The sequence below is a fragment of the Ambystoma mexicanum genome, chromosome 8, assembly GCF_040938575.1.
Source record: "Ambystoma mexicanum isolate Mex_15411 chromosome 8, UKY_AmexF1_1, whole genome shotgun sequence".
Classification (NCBI taxonomy): Eukaryota; Metazoa; Chordata; class Amphibia; order Caudata; family Ambystomatidae; genus Ambystoma; species Ambystoma mexicanum.
Genome location: NC_090929.1, coordinates 839,609,079 through 839,624,315, shown reverse-complemented (window position 1 = coordinate 839,624,315; position 15,237 = coordinate 839,609,079). Strand labels below are relative to the sequence as shown.

Below are 15,237 nucleotides of genomic sequence, written 5' to 3'. Positions count from 1 at the left end.
CGTGCAGCTGAGGTGGAGGGTCTTTGGCCATTGGTCTTGGCCCTCTTTGCAGGTGTGCTGGTAGGGGTGTCCTGAAGCTCGTCGTTTGAATCGGACCCTGTGGTGGAGTAAAGGAGGGCGAGCGTTATTTATGGGTCTGTGGAAATTGGAATGGCAATGTATCACATGCATTGGGGTGGTACCTGAGGGTGATTTGGGTCAGGGCCTTGGAGGTGGTTTCATTTTTGTGTGGATTGAGGATGCAGTTGTTTTGCAGCCTGCAGTTAGGGTGTGCATGCTGCACGTGTAGAGGGTGTTTTTAGGATTTGTTATGATTTATTTATTTAATGTGACTTTTAAAGTGCGCTATCAGGCCAATGTATGTGGACGTTCTCCTGGACATGTGTTTCTGTTGCACTATGTGGACACATGGTACTTCACATGATTGGACATTGTGGATTTAGCATTGTTTTATTTGGCCCACCTACCTGATTCTTCGGATGTCTGCACTCCTTTCTCCATCCCTCCGACTCCCTCTATACTCTCCATTCCAATGGTGGAGGCACAGATTTCTTCCCAGGGGGTCAACTTGATGGGTGATTCCGATCCTCCCCCGGTAGCTGTGGCAATGTTACGGTTGGCTGATAGTATGCTCCGTACGCGTATCCGCAAGTCGTCCCATCACTTTCTGCATTGCTGTGGGTTGCGGGGTGCGGTCCCCACCGCACTTACCCGCTGTGCCACCAGGGCCCATATGGCCTTCTTGTTCGCAAGTGCCGTCCTGGTCATTTGCGTCGAGAAGACGACGGCAGTATTCTCCTGGAGGGTCTCTGTGAGCACGGTGAGTTCCTCATGGGAGAAGTGGACCTGCCGCTTGCGGTCGCACGCTTTTTTCGCAACTTTTCCCATTTTGATTGTTTTCACTAGGGTGGCTAACGGGTTGGGATGTGTCTCAGGGTAGGATTTTTAATGGTTGTGTTGGGATTCTGCTTTTGTAGGTGTACGGCGTGCTATTTCCCGTTCCGGCCCCATGTTTTTGCTTCCGTTTCCGTATATTTAAGGTCACCGTATTTTGCGATTACCGCTCATTACGGTGACCGCTATGATGGGTGGCGGAATTGCACCTAGGGCGCCGTACGACGGCGGTGAGGGGCGTTTTGGAGACATTTCCGCCATCGCGGACTTTGCACTTCCGCCATGGCGTAGTGCTCGTGCCCGATGGGTCAGAATTAGCCGCACTTTACTCCGTCGTGCAATGGCGGAAACGCTATTTACGCTATGGCGGTCAGGTCAGTTACTTTCCGCCAGGGTCGTAATGAGGGCCATTGTCTTTTTTACTTGAAATTACAGATACAGGCCAATTCTTCGGACTTAATGTACACCTCCCTATAGAACTGGAAGTAAAGGATGAGCAAAAAACCTTCCCGACCCAACCCTGTCTCATTTTCTCTGCACCTGTTTCCATAAGTGTTTCTGCTGTAAAAAGGCTACATCAGCCACCATCTCGTGTAAGCTATCTAAAATTCTCTTTCTTTTGCTTGCACAATTAGCCCCATTAAAATTCCAAGAGATCACCTTTAAGTAAACACACATTACCCAAATGCAAAGACAAACAACTAACAAACAAACACAAAAACACACAAAACAACTTGCTTTTTTCAAACTCAACCCAAAAGCACCTCACTGCCATTCTATATGCAATGAGAACTCTATTCCACACATCCCCTTTAATTCTTATGTTTTGACTTATTTTACATCTGTATCAAGTTCTACGCGTCAAATAACCTTATACTTCAGTTAAGTGCATACCATTAACTCTAAACCCTTAACTCTTTCTAGTGAATCCATGTTGCTAGTATCTCAGAAGGATTACATAACCACCACTGCCAGAGAACTTTGAGCGGTATAAAACTTCTCTGATGCACCTGATAAGTCAAGTTACCCCTTTGACAACCGCCAAGAACAGGACATAACTTCATGATATAGCTGATCCTTCTTTTAACTCAGCCTCTCAATCCAAATGGTCTAGATCACTCCTTCAATGCAGCCTTTCCATTATGTGTGCACTTATACAATATTGATCAGTACAGGCGAGACATTAATATTTTGAGTTTATAACCACTGCAGAATTTGGGGTTCTCCACACCGAGTAAGTGGATCATCATGCTAGCATTACAACAGTGGACCCATGCCATCCATGCCCTAGCTTGCTTGAGTGTGTAAGTGCCGTTCATATCAGTGGTGTTTCTGCAGGTTTAAAACATCTAAATGCAGCACACAAGAGCCACATAAAACACAAATAATATACGTACCAATCCTGATAACACACACATCTAAATAATATCACCTACCCAATACTTCAAAAACAGGGGAAAGTTGTGCAAGAAAGCCCATAATGAGTCCCCTCCTTAGAGTTAAATGAAGGTGTGCTGTCTCTGTAAGAATGGCTCAGAAAACCTTACTCAGGACAGGGCCCTAGCGGTCTCCCACTCACTGTTATGGACATTTGAACCCGTATTCAAGACTCATAAGCAGAGAGTTTGTCTATAATGAAAGCCTGGTACAGGCCTTGTATGACAAAACTTGGGAACCAAGGCAAATGGGAGGCAACACAAGCCCTGTCAGCAAGTGAATGGTGTGCCAGCCCCATCAACCGTGCATGCCAGGAGCTGTTGCTATAACTAGAGTACAGAAGAGATTTCAGGTGAATGTAACAGTAGCACAATTCCTCAAGAAAACAGCAGAGTAGTGTGGCTTGCAGCGGTGCCTCAATGTAAGCAGGGCAGGGAGGGTACCTGGAAAAGGAAGTGGCAGGTGATCATTGGAGTTAAATCCCCACTCCTCATTTAATCCGCCCACCAGTTATATATCAGCGGCCCTCCAGTATTGGAGTCATTCCTGCCTTGACAAATAAGGAGTGATACATGTGCCCATCATCCTGCCACATTACATGGGTTCTGTTCTATTGCCCAGGCATATGTCCATTGCCAAGAATTGCTACCAGCTGTCCTTATACTGCCCCATTACCAACCCTCACGCCTTAGTTTCAAGTACTCGCATCCGGTATCACGTCCCTGCATGGGATGCACCCAGCACCATAAAACATGACATGAACCCCTTGCATAAACGACTCGAATAGCAAGGTCATTCTGCAACTCTGACAGGCCGAGCAGTCCGCCTGCAACCCATTGCAATAGGCATGAAGCGGCTCAGAGGAAGCAGCAAGAGCCTGCGAGCTGGACGTACTCTCTCCGAAAATGCAGTTTCAGACCACTTGGATGCCAATCCACTCCAGGCGCTCTGGGGAGATCCCACTCAATACCTTCACAGAAACATATACCAACACGCTGCGTTCCCGCTACCACTCAACTACCCCATTTTTCTTCTCAATGGGTGACGAATGAGTGATACCGGGAACGGAACGTTCATGTAATGTGTAATTTCAGCTTGACTTCAATCATTCTCATGAAATATTGTATCAGCAGAACAGAATGTGCACCCCTGGTGAAAAAAAGGGATAGGTATTTACTGATTGCAATGCTACTCTTACCGCTCCTGCCACATCACACAGACCAGGTGACTTTCCCCCGAGCTAATGACTTGTTCACTTCCTCTTTGTTCCTCGTTCAAAGTGCCGTAACTGGTTTTACGTGCCTTGCTGCCTTCGTGTCCCTTACATCTGCTCTACGATTTAAGCGATCTTCCCTGTTGCGAATGTTTTTCTAATGCAAGGGCGATATGTCCAAGTCCTGATGTGGGCACATAGTGAAACACTGTCGGGATCAATTTTTATTCCGTTACATGGGAAGTGGCAATTCATTTTTGAGCATCATAAGGACATCGCCAGATGACAAACAGACACTCTTGTTCTTGTTGATGAAGTGGGCTGCAATGGGAAGGCATAGCTTTATTGTAGACATTGCTAGTGACAGGGACAAGAAAGGAAGCCATAGATTGATGACCCTTACAATACAGGCCTTGGCGATGAACGGGGAGAGGATGGTAAGGACTAAATGCATGACCTTTTGTATTACAGATCTTGGTGATGAGGGCCCAATGATGCTTAGTCCTACTTCGAGGACCCTTGCATTACAGCACTCCTGGTGAAATTAATTAGGATGGGAAGGCATAGGTTTATTATACTATCTGTACAGGTGTTTGCAGTGATGGCTTCTTGAACGATAAAAGACCTTGTCAATTCCTGTGAGTCGACAGAGGTGAAGTGTAGAAAGGGTGTGTGGCAAGAAAAATATGATTCATGAAATTGACAATGGGTTAGAAGAATACTATGGTGGTTGCCACACTCAATAATGTTTTGCCTCTAAAAAAGGACTTTTCATCCAGCTCATCTTTGAAATGCTCTACCCCTCTTTATTTAATATCAACCAACGAAACCATTCAATAAATCACATATAAAAACACTTTCAATGTATTGATTGTGCCTCACTATATTGCTGCTTGTAATCACCTAATTCCGTATTGTATGCCATATATGTATTTAGTTGTCATTTCTAGTATCCTAATTATTGCTACCAATGTTGATTCCTGTTCTATTTACACAAAACAAAGGGAGGTCTGGGAATCTCTCTACCAGCACGAACACAGCCCAATTACCTGTCCTTGGGTGAATAACCCCTGGGAGAGACTCTACCAAGACGTTAGCTCACTGCCCCTCTCGCAGAGAAGAAATTTCCCCTAATATCAGTCTTTGTCCTGCTCAGGGGCAGTCCAGCACCGAAATGCTAGGCAATTCTCCTCTGAACAAGAGTACCAACAGCAACCCCATACATGTATTTCAGCCTTGTTGGGCATCATCAGTGAGGTGAAGCTGTGCCTCTCTAAGAACAGTGAGCAAGGGGTGCAAGTCTGGATCACCCTAGAAACTTAGGGTGAGACCCAAAGTTAATTTATGCAAAACAAAGGGGGGTTGGGAATCTCTCTACCAGCACAAACACAGCCCAATGACCTGTTCTTGGGAGAATAACCCCTGGGAGGGACTCTACCAAGTCTTTAGCTCACTGTCCCTTTCACAGAGAAGAAATGTCCATGCATATCAGTCTTTATCCTGCCCTGGAGCAGTCCAGCACCGAAATGCTAGGCAATTCTCCTCTGAACAAGAGTACCAACAGCAACCCCATACAAGTGGTTCAGCCTTGTTGGGCATCATCAGTGAGGTGTAGCTGTGCCTCTCTAAGAACAGTGAGGAAGGGGTCCACATCTGGATCGCCCTGGTAACTTAGGGTGAGACCCAAAGTTAATTTATGCAAAACAAAGGGGGTTCTGGGAATCTCTCTACCTGCACGAACACAGCCCAATGACCTGTTCTTGGGTGAATAATCCCTGGGAGAGACTCTACCAAGGCTTTAGCTCACTGTCCCTTTCACAGAGAAGAAATGTCCCCACATATCAGTCTTTGTCTTGCCCTGGGGCAGTCCAGCACCAAAATGCTAGGCAATTCTCCTATGAACAAGTGCTGTGTTCGTGCTGGTAGAGAGATTCCCAGACCCCCCCCCCCCCAACCCCCTGTTCTGTTCTATTTGCAACCTTAGTTGGTGTACCTCCAATAACAACTTTTTTTTTATGGAAAAGCACGGAATACATGCTATGACCTCAAACGTGTAGGCTTAGGAAAGTTTCTTTAATAGAACATTATCTCAAAAGATGTGGGCTTCAATTTTCTCTCCAGCTATGTTCTCTGTAACTTTAGAAATAAATCCTTGATTTTTAGATTCCATGTCAATCAAAAATAATTAGCATCGCCCAGGGGTGTTGCTAGGTCTGGAAAAGACCTGGGGCTACGCTAATGTCAGAACTGGCGGGACTGGGGGCTAGCTAGCCTTTTGGCTGTAGCTCCTGAGATTCTATCCGGGGCTACAACCAAAAGACCAGGGGCTATAGCCCCTTAGCCCCCCCTAGCAACGCCTCTGGCATCGCCTGTCAAGTGATCTTGTGGAATAGATGAATTTACAGAGTGGCACATGCAAAGGTCTTTTGGAACTTGGTGGCAGTGACAGTGAACTCTATTGTGTGTTTGAATAGGAAATCCCACTCCGATCCACAGTGTATGAAGTCTATGCCACTGACAAGGATGAAGGCGTCAACGGAGCTGTTCGTTATAGATTATTAAAGACTGGAGCTGGCAACAAGGACTGGGAATATTTTAGTATCGACTCAGTCAGTGGGCTCATCCAAACAGAATTGCGGCTGGACCGGGAGAAGCAAGCAATATACAATGTAAGTTTGCACAAGTCTGATAGAGCATAAGAGCACAGTCTGTCACATGTGAGCTCATTAAGAATAAGGCCAAAGTAATTGTTTATTTTCTTCAGAGCTGGGCTGCATGAATATATGTCCTCCCATTTACTTCAACAAATACCTCAACAGCTTTTCTGATGAATGTTTGCAACTCGTCACCCATTGGTTTGTGGGATATATGTTGTGACAGCATGGTGGTAAATAGGTATTAACCTCTGGATGAGGAGGAGCTAATGCAAAGCTGTGGCTGTGTGGAATGGCAATACAAATCTCTTCTCCTTCCCAGGAACTGGCTGGTAAACTTGTTCGGGGCAGAGCAAAGATACTCAAAGTGCGCATTTCATGAATCACTTCATGACATTCGTGCTGATATGGGCTATGCAGATCATTCAGTCGAATTAAGATAACATTTATCATATTTTTGGGGGGTTCGAATGCCGTTCAGACAAAATGTCATTCGTTTCATGGGGAAATTCTTGTGTCTTGGGCTGACACTATATTCCTTTATTTTGGGAAAAATAGGTTGTGGTGGGACAACATTTCATGTTCTTATTCTGAGGTCAGTTCCTGTTCTCGAGCACTGGATCTTTAATAGATTCACATGGTGAGAATAAATCTCTGTCACCAGCTTGGGAATCCTTGGTTGCCATTGGCAATGACCAAGAAGTACAATATTTGTAGGCTATCCATCTCATGGAGGACTATATGAACCCACCAGTAATGAGAGATCCGCGCGCGCACGCGTGCATGTGTGTGGCCATTTTGAGGACACAGGGATATTTACATCCTGCTCTTCTGATCAATGTTAGAGCTCATGAGCTCTTTTGTGCTATACTTCAAAACTTGTTTTCCTTTAGTATAAAGAGTCAGATGATTCTTTTAGACCGTGTCTCTTTGAATTTCAGTATATAGTATTTTGGTGGAATACAGCCTCTCACTCCCTAACCGCTCAATCCATTGACAATTCTCCTGAAATTTCAGTTTGTACTGAAATACGTATACCTATCATGCATGTGAGCTACTTGATGTTCCCATTTTTCAAACAAATTTTAAAGTAGTACTTTTAGAATCCTCACTTCTCCCCCTCCCCTTAACAGTTATTCTGTTACAGGTGTATTGCTATTAAAGGTGGAAAATTCTCCTTTTAAATGCATCATGATTTGTTTTGTTATTAGCTCAAGGAATGATCCTCCACTCACCAATTGCTGGACTATGTCTCAGTTCTATGGTGTTTCCTCGGCACATGTTCATTGTTGTACAACATGCCATGTTTTGACGAATCCACAAAAACTTTAACCAAATATATTGGATAATATTAGTAAATATAATAGAATATACATAGGATACACATTTTCTGAAGTACTCTTCAAACGAGCCATGAGCCTTTTTAGTAAATATGGGTGAATCAAGGTTCCCAGACCCCTGATAGCTGTAAAAACAATATATATTTATAGGATTTGTAAAGTTTGGCCGGGCACCTCATATTGCCTCTGTGTGCATCGGAATTGGAGAAACATCGCTTTGGGGAGGAAAGCTCTATCTTGCACCTGGCAATGTGAAAGTCATACCGGGGAATCTTTCTGAAGATCATGTGTGCTACTATGGGTTGGGACAGGGTAGAAGATTGAATGTCATGGTGCTGTTCCATGTCAGTGGGTTGGGGGAATCCGAACCCAATGTACAAACTGTTTGAAGAGGACAGGGTTTTGCTCTTTCCTGAATCAATGGCAAAACCTTTGTGACATCAGACCTGGAGCCAGATTCTTCAGCAGTGGCCCACTCAGCATATTTATAGCATCTCCTTCTGTTGTTATTGTGGACCTTTTTGATTCTGCCATGAAGGTGTGACCACATCTTTACGTTAGGGATCATTGTGGTTAGGTTGCCCAATTCCCCAGGTAGTTCACACACCTGCTCCAAAGGCCATGAAACCTTTATGCAATTACACATAAACCCAACCTATAACTAGTTCTAAAATATGATGGTATGCTGTTCCATTCATATGCGTGTCATGGGTTTGTCTAATGCTAGAATATTGTATTGCCCTGTGTCGTTACCGGAGGAAAGAACTGATACCTGCTTTTCCATTACAGCTGATCATTGTGGCCTATGACCTGGGCGAGCCCGTTGCTTATGAGACGATGCAGCCTCTTCAAGTTGTCCTCATTGATATTGATGACAATGAGCCCGTCTTCTTAAGACCACCTGTAAGTTGAACCACATTCACGAATCAGACTCTGCTGCAAGTGGTTCTTTTCTGCAGGTAGTCGATTCAAAGTATAACTTGCATAAGTATCTCAGGGAAAAACTGTGAATCCAATCAACATTGAGGAAAGCATTCCCCAACCTACTTGGGCCCACCAGCTACTGTCACCTATTGGCGGTTACTGTGCCTGAAGTGATTTATCTTGGGTTGTGCTCATTACTAATCTCATTTTCATTAATTCACCCATCGAAATGTCACCGGACTAACCCAACCTGATCAATATTGAGTAAACCAGATCTGCCGGCTTTCGCAATATTTGTGCTGTGTTACGTGCTTCTGCCCTGTCACTCATTGTGATGAAGCAATCAAATCTCTCAATTTCCTAACATTGTGCATGATGTTAAAGTGATGGCTCTGTTTTGTAACTCAGTCTTACATCCAGGTGGGAGTTACACAGTTATAAGTATAAGCTATAGAGCATATTCAAAACAGCTACCTTCCTTGGACGCTGATAGGTAACCAACATGAATATGTATGGCTCATAAGTAAAACTTAAAAACACATATCTGTTATAATTAGGGTTTGTTGATGCTTAGGTACTATTATTCAAACCCCACCTCATGTAATGATCTGCTCCTTTCAGAGCAAAGGCCAAGCCCAAATCGCCACCCTTGATGAAAGCGAGCCTTCAGGCTCTTGGAGCAACCCCTTTGGAGCTCATCATAATATGAAACTGTTGCCCCGTTAAAGTGTGCATTGTGGGTTGCATGACATCTAAAGTGCCTTTGGGATGGCTCACACTTGTATATTAAAATCACATTAAACAAAACTCCTTTTGAAAGCAAGGATTTTTGAGTATGTTGTACGCTTCTAAAGGGCCTCACTTAGCATTGTGTAACTGCCCTGTGTACTTGTTTATTGGAGATGTTGTTCACAGACTCACTGTGATGAGGAAAAGCATTAGACTTCAGCCTTTGCTGTTTGTCATAGTGAAGGTTTAGCCTAGTTAGGCTTTCAGTGCATGCCAATACCCTCTGGAAATGTCAAAGCCTTTATGTGCCAACTGCAGACTAGATATGGGACTCGACAAAGAAAATTGGAGGTAGAGATGCACACCACTCTTAATTTGTACCCTCAATCTATATATTAAACGACTAGAGGTACCCGTTCAATGTTTTTTCTATGTGCACCCAGTTAGTAAAGTGCTACCTTTACTAGACAAAACAGGAAAACTGGGAGATTCACCGCAAACAACCACGAAGAGCAAACTAGGGCACAGCAATGAGCAAATAATTGCAATCTTTCTTTGAGGCCAGATAGGCAAATTCGATAATTCAATCACAAAATAATTCAAACTTTAAATTAAAATATTATTGTTTATATACCTTTTCTTTTTAAGTATACCAGTGTATTTTTACATCATCATACACATGCCTTTGCAAATCAGAGCATTACATTTTTTAACATGGAGTTTTACTCAGGAAGAATCACTCTTGTTCTAAACACATTTGTTACATGAATACATAACTTTGCATTTCCATTTGTCCAAAATCCCAATATTTTGATAGGAATGAGTCACTGAGTATTTGTGACCACTACTGTCACTTGTGCCCTATCTCTAACTACGCGTTTCGGGCGCCTCCCACCCTTCTTCAGGTTTGAATATTGGGTTGTTACTCCTTTCTGATTTCCTGAAAAAAATATAATAAAGAAGCTGAATCAGTACTCTCCTTTACTAGAACGCGCAATGGTGTACTGAATTGTAAAAAGGTGCCTGAACCCACTAACCTTTGAATTAGTCTTGGAGCCTGGTCAAGATGCCTCTAATCATGAAGCTCATGATGGTCAATGCAAAATATATATATACATTTCTACATTGTATTTTTAGATGTAATGTGCGTTGTGCAGGGGGATCCCGCGCTATTGAAAAGCGCTGGGTCCGCGTGCACGACATCCGAATTCAGGCTAGTTACAAATGTCCTTATGTATGCGTAAAGAATTCTTACCCTGGCTGAGTAGTAGGTAATTTACACGTGGGGACGATCGAGTATTTGTGATGAATTTTAATCCTCCTTTTGTAGTGAGAGGACACAGTCCTGAAAGCATATAAAATGTGTTTTTTACCGATAGGCAAATCTCATATGACTAAATGTATTCTTTATGTGGCATTAGAGGTCTAAGTTCTCACTTACCTGTGCGTGAGTCCCGTGCTTGTAGCTACAGTGACTGTTAGCATCTAGCGTGTTCCCGTAACAGGGGTCTGTATTCCTGTGGTACTGAAGTTACGGTCACTCTCCTATTGTGAGGAATGAATGGTCTATCAGTCGCTGTAACTATATTCACTGTCTCTATTCCTTTAAGAGTGCTGTGTTGCAAATATAATTTACTTTCTCTGTGTCTCGGTCGCGCGAGTGAAACTCTGCTCCATGGCAATGCTCTCTCACTCCAGAGTATGCCGCTAAGAAACTGAGGACTAGGTGCTTCTGGGAGTGCCTTTTACTATTTCCATAGCGTCTGTGATGCAAGGTCACCATTTTGTAATGGTACCTCTGTCTCTAGACGCTATGCAGCAGACAGAGTGACCTGACCTAAGGCTGAGCTTCTCATGTTGTTGAGCGTTCAATACTGTGTGTGATTTATGCTCAAACAATAAACTTAATATATTGTTGGTGGAACTCTGTATCTACATATCGACAATTTATGTTGACAAGAACATATTTCAGAGAACGATAAATGCTGCGTGTTTCATTAACATCCACCCATTTCAGAGAGCGTGGTAAATGCTATTAATCTCAGTATACCGTTAATTAGACATTGCGGAAAATCCCAATGTATGTTTTAACTTACGTTGGTACTAGTTGAGATAAAAACACCCAGGTGAACACTTAATCATATGAGTACCTATATCCCGTGCGTTCATCACTTTGACTATAACAACTCAATCCTGATGTATTACCACATATGCAAATGCCGGTGAGGCGATCAGTTCATAATCACATCATTACACATAAATGAGATGTTAAATCCTCATAAGTAACAGTTCAAATCCCAGTCAATGTTCATTCCACGGGGGTACATAGTGTCCAATTTCTCTATCCAAAATACCTCTCTTTGCTTAAATAATTTGACTAAATGACCTCCCCTCCTTGGAAGTTTGACTGATTCTAGGATCACAAATTTAATTTGTGCTATCTTGTGTCTTTCCGAAATGAAGTGTTTTGCCACAGGTGATTTAGTGGAAAGATTCCTAATATTGGACTTGTGTTCACCCCATCTTGTTTTCGCTTTCCTGCTCGTTAGTCCGACATAGTACATGCCACAAGGGCACTTAATGCCATATATTACATTCTTCGTATTGCACGTCGATGTATGAGCTAATGCGATTCTTTGGCCATTGTAGGGATGGCAGATGAAATTGCCCTTCAGTATATTGTTGCAGCAGTTGCAATTGTTGCACGGTATGGTGCCCCTGTATTGTTTCTTGAGATTACTTTTCTGGGTGAAGTCTGATTTGATCAAATGGTCTTTCAATTACCTACTTTTACTGTGTGCGGAAAGTGGTGGAGTGGGGAACATGTTCATTAATGTAGGGTCGAGTCATAACACACTCCAATTTATCTTGAGGATATTCTTGATTTTACTGCTCTGTTGTGAAAAAGTAGTGACATATACCAAATCTGTGTCCTTAATTTTCTCTTTGGGTTTAAGGGCTTCTGTTTTCGAAGTGTTGCTCACAGTTGTGTAATGTTCCAATAGAACTTGTTCACTATAGCCTCTCCTGATGAATTTCTCCTTTAATTCTAAGGATTTGACCACAAAGTCTTCCTCTTCTGAAACTATCCTTCTATATCTTAGAAACTGACTGTGTGGGATACTGGTTATGGTTTTCTTTGGATGGAAGCTTGTTGCCAGAAGCAAGCTGTTCCTGTCAGTATCCTTTGTGAAGATTGGTGTAGCCAATTTGTCATTCTTCCAATAAATCTTAACATCCAAGAATTCAATACTGGTTTTACTTATTTTGTGTGTAAATTTGATCCGTGGTGCCAGCTGATTCATGAACTCGAAGAATTCCTTCAACTCGTCTTCGGTACCCTCCCAAATTCCAAATAAATCATCTATGAATCTTGTTAAACATTTCAATTTATTGTTCCATTTTGGATTGGTGATCACTTTCGTCTCTTCTAAGTACGCCATTTAAATATTAGCATAACTCGGTGCCATGGCTGCACCCCTCGAGGTACCTGATATTTGAATGAAGAAGTTATTTTAGAGATCTATGCTTAGCAATTTCATAATGAAAAGATGGTCACAGTTGTGACCAGACAAAATAAGTAAAAACAGTATTGAATTCTTGGATGTTAAGATTTATTGGAAGAATGACAAATTGGCACAACAATCTTCACGAACGATACTGACAGGAACAGCTTGCTTCTGGCGTCAGGCTTCCATCCGGACAAAACCATAAACAGTATCCCACTCAGTCAGTTTCTAAGATATAGAAGGATCATTTCAGAAGAGGAAGCCTTTGTGGTCAAATCCACAGAATTAAAGGGGAAATTCATCAGGAGAGGCTATAGTGAACAAGTTTTATTGGAACATTACACAACTGTGAGCAACACTTCAAGAACAGAAGCCCTTAAACCCAAAGAGAAAATTAAGGACACAGATTTGGTATATGTCACTACTTTTTCACAACAGAGCAGTAAAATCAAGAATATCATCAAGAAAAATTGGAGGGTGTTAGCACCCGGCCCTGCATTAGAGAATCTGTTCCCCACTCCACCGCTTTTCGCACACAGTAAAAGTTGGTCATTGGAAGACTGTTTGATCAAATCAGACTTCACCCCGAAAAGTAATCTCAAGAAACAATACAGAGGCACCATACCGTGCAACAATTGCAACTGCTGCAACAATATACTGAAGGGCAATTCCATCTGCCATCCCCACAATGGACGAAGGATCGCATTAGCTCATACATCGACGTGCAATACGATTAACGTAATATATGTCATTAAGTGCCCTTGTGGCATGTACTATGTTGGACTAACAAGCAGGAAAGCGAAAACAAGATGGGGTGAACACAAGTCCAATATTAGGAATCTTTCCACTAAATCACCTGTGGCAAAACACTTCATTTCGGAAAGACACAAGATAGCACAAATTAAATTTGTGATCCTAGAATCGGTCAAACTTCCAAGGAGGGGAGGTCATTTGGTCAAATTATTTCAGCAAAGAGAGGTATTTTGGATAGAGAAATTAGACACTATGTACCCCCGTGGAATGAACATTGACTGGGATTTGAACTGTTACTTATGAGGATTTAACATCTCATTTATGTGTAATGATGTGATTATGAACTGATCGCCTCACCGGTATTTGCATATGTGGTAATACATCAGGATTGAGTTGTTATCTTCAAAGTGATGAACGCATGGGATATAGGTACTCATATGATTAAGTGTTCACCTGGGTGTTTTTCTCTTAACTAGTACCAACGTAAGTTAAAACATACATGGGAATTTTCCGCAATGTCTAATTAACGCTATACTGAGATTAATAGCATTTACCACGCTCTCTGAAATGGGTGCATGTTAACGAAACACGCAGCATTTATTGTTCTCTGAAATATGTTCTTGTCCACATAAATTGTCAATATGTAGGTACAGAGTTCCACCAACAATATATTAAGTTTATTATTTCAGCATAAATCACACACAGCATTGAACGCTCAACAGCATCAGAAGCTCAGCCTTAGGTCAGGTCACTTTGTCTGCTGTATAGCGTCTAGAGACAGAGGTACAATTACAAAATGGTGCCCGCGTCACAGATGCTATGGAAATAGTAAAAGGCACTCCCAGAAGCACCCAGTCCTCAGTTTCTTAGCGACAGACTCTGGGGTGAGAGAGCATTGCTGTGGAGCAGAGTTTCACTTGCGCGACCGAGACACAGAGAAGGTAAATTATATTTGCAACATAGCACACTTAAAGGAATAGAGCCAGTGATTATAGTTACAGCGAATGATGGACCATTCATTCCTCACAATAGGAGAGTGACCGTAACTTCAGAACCACAGGAATACAGAGCCCTGTTACAGGAACACGCTAGATGCTAACAGTCGCTGCAGCTATGAGCATGGGACTTGCGCATAGATCGGTGAGAACTTAGACCTCTAATGCCACATAAAGAATACATTTAGTCATATGAGATTTGCCTATCGGTAAAAAACACATTATATATGCTTTCAGGACTGGGTCCTCTCACTACATAAGGAGGATTGAAATTCATCACAAATACTCGATCGTCCCCACGTGTAAATTACCTAATACTCAGCCCGGGTAAGCATTCTTTACGCATACATAAGGACATTTGTAGCTAGTCTGAATGCTGACATTGTGCAGGGGGACCCATATCTTTTCAATAGCGCGGGATCCTCCTGCACAACGCACATTACATCTAAAAATACAATGTAGAAATGTATATATATATTTTGCACTGACCATCATGAGCTTCATTAATAGAGGCATCTCTACCAAGCTCCAAGACTAATTCAAAGGTTAGTGGGTTCAGGCACTTTTTTACAAGTCAGTAAACTATTGAGCTTTCTAGTAAAGGAGAGTACTGATTCAGCTTCTTTATTATATTTTTTGCAGGAAATCAGAAAGGAGTAACAACCCAATATTCAAACCTGAAGAAGGGTGGGAGGCGCCCGAAACGTGTAGTTAGAGATAGGGCACAAGGCACAGTAGTGGTCACAAATACTCAGTGACTCATTCCTATCAAAATATTGGTATTTTGGA

At 42.5% G+C, this 15,237-nt stretch overlaps 1 protein-coding gene across 3 annotated transcripts in view; it reads left to right on the top strand.

The window, feature by feature from the left end:
- The window catches only part of CDH23 (cadherin related 23), a 3,939,560-nt gene that overhangs the window by 3,736,823 nt on the left and 187,500 nt on the right, over positions 1-15,237 (top strand). For all 3 annotated transcript variants that reach the window (XM_069610726.1, XM_069610725.1, XM_069610724.1), the window contains 2 exons: positions 6,019-6,213; positions 8,328-8,441. In XM_069610726.1, the coding sequence (XP_069466827.1) occupies positions 6,019-6,213; positions 8,328-8,441 (309 nt within the window). The remainder of the gene's footprint in view (positions 1-6,018; positions 6,214-8,327; positions 8,442-15,237) is intronic.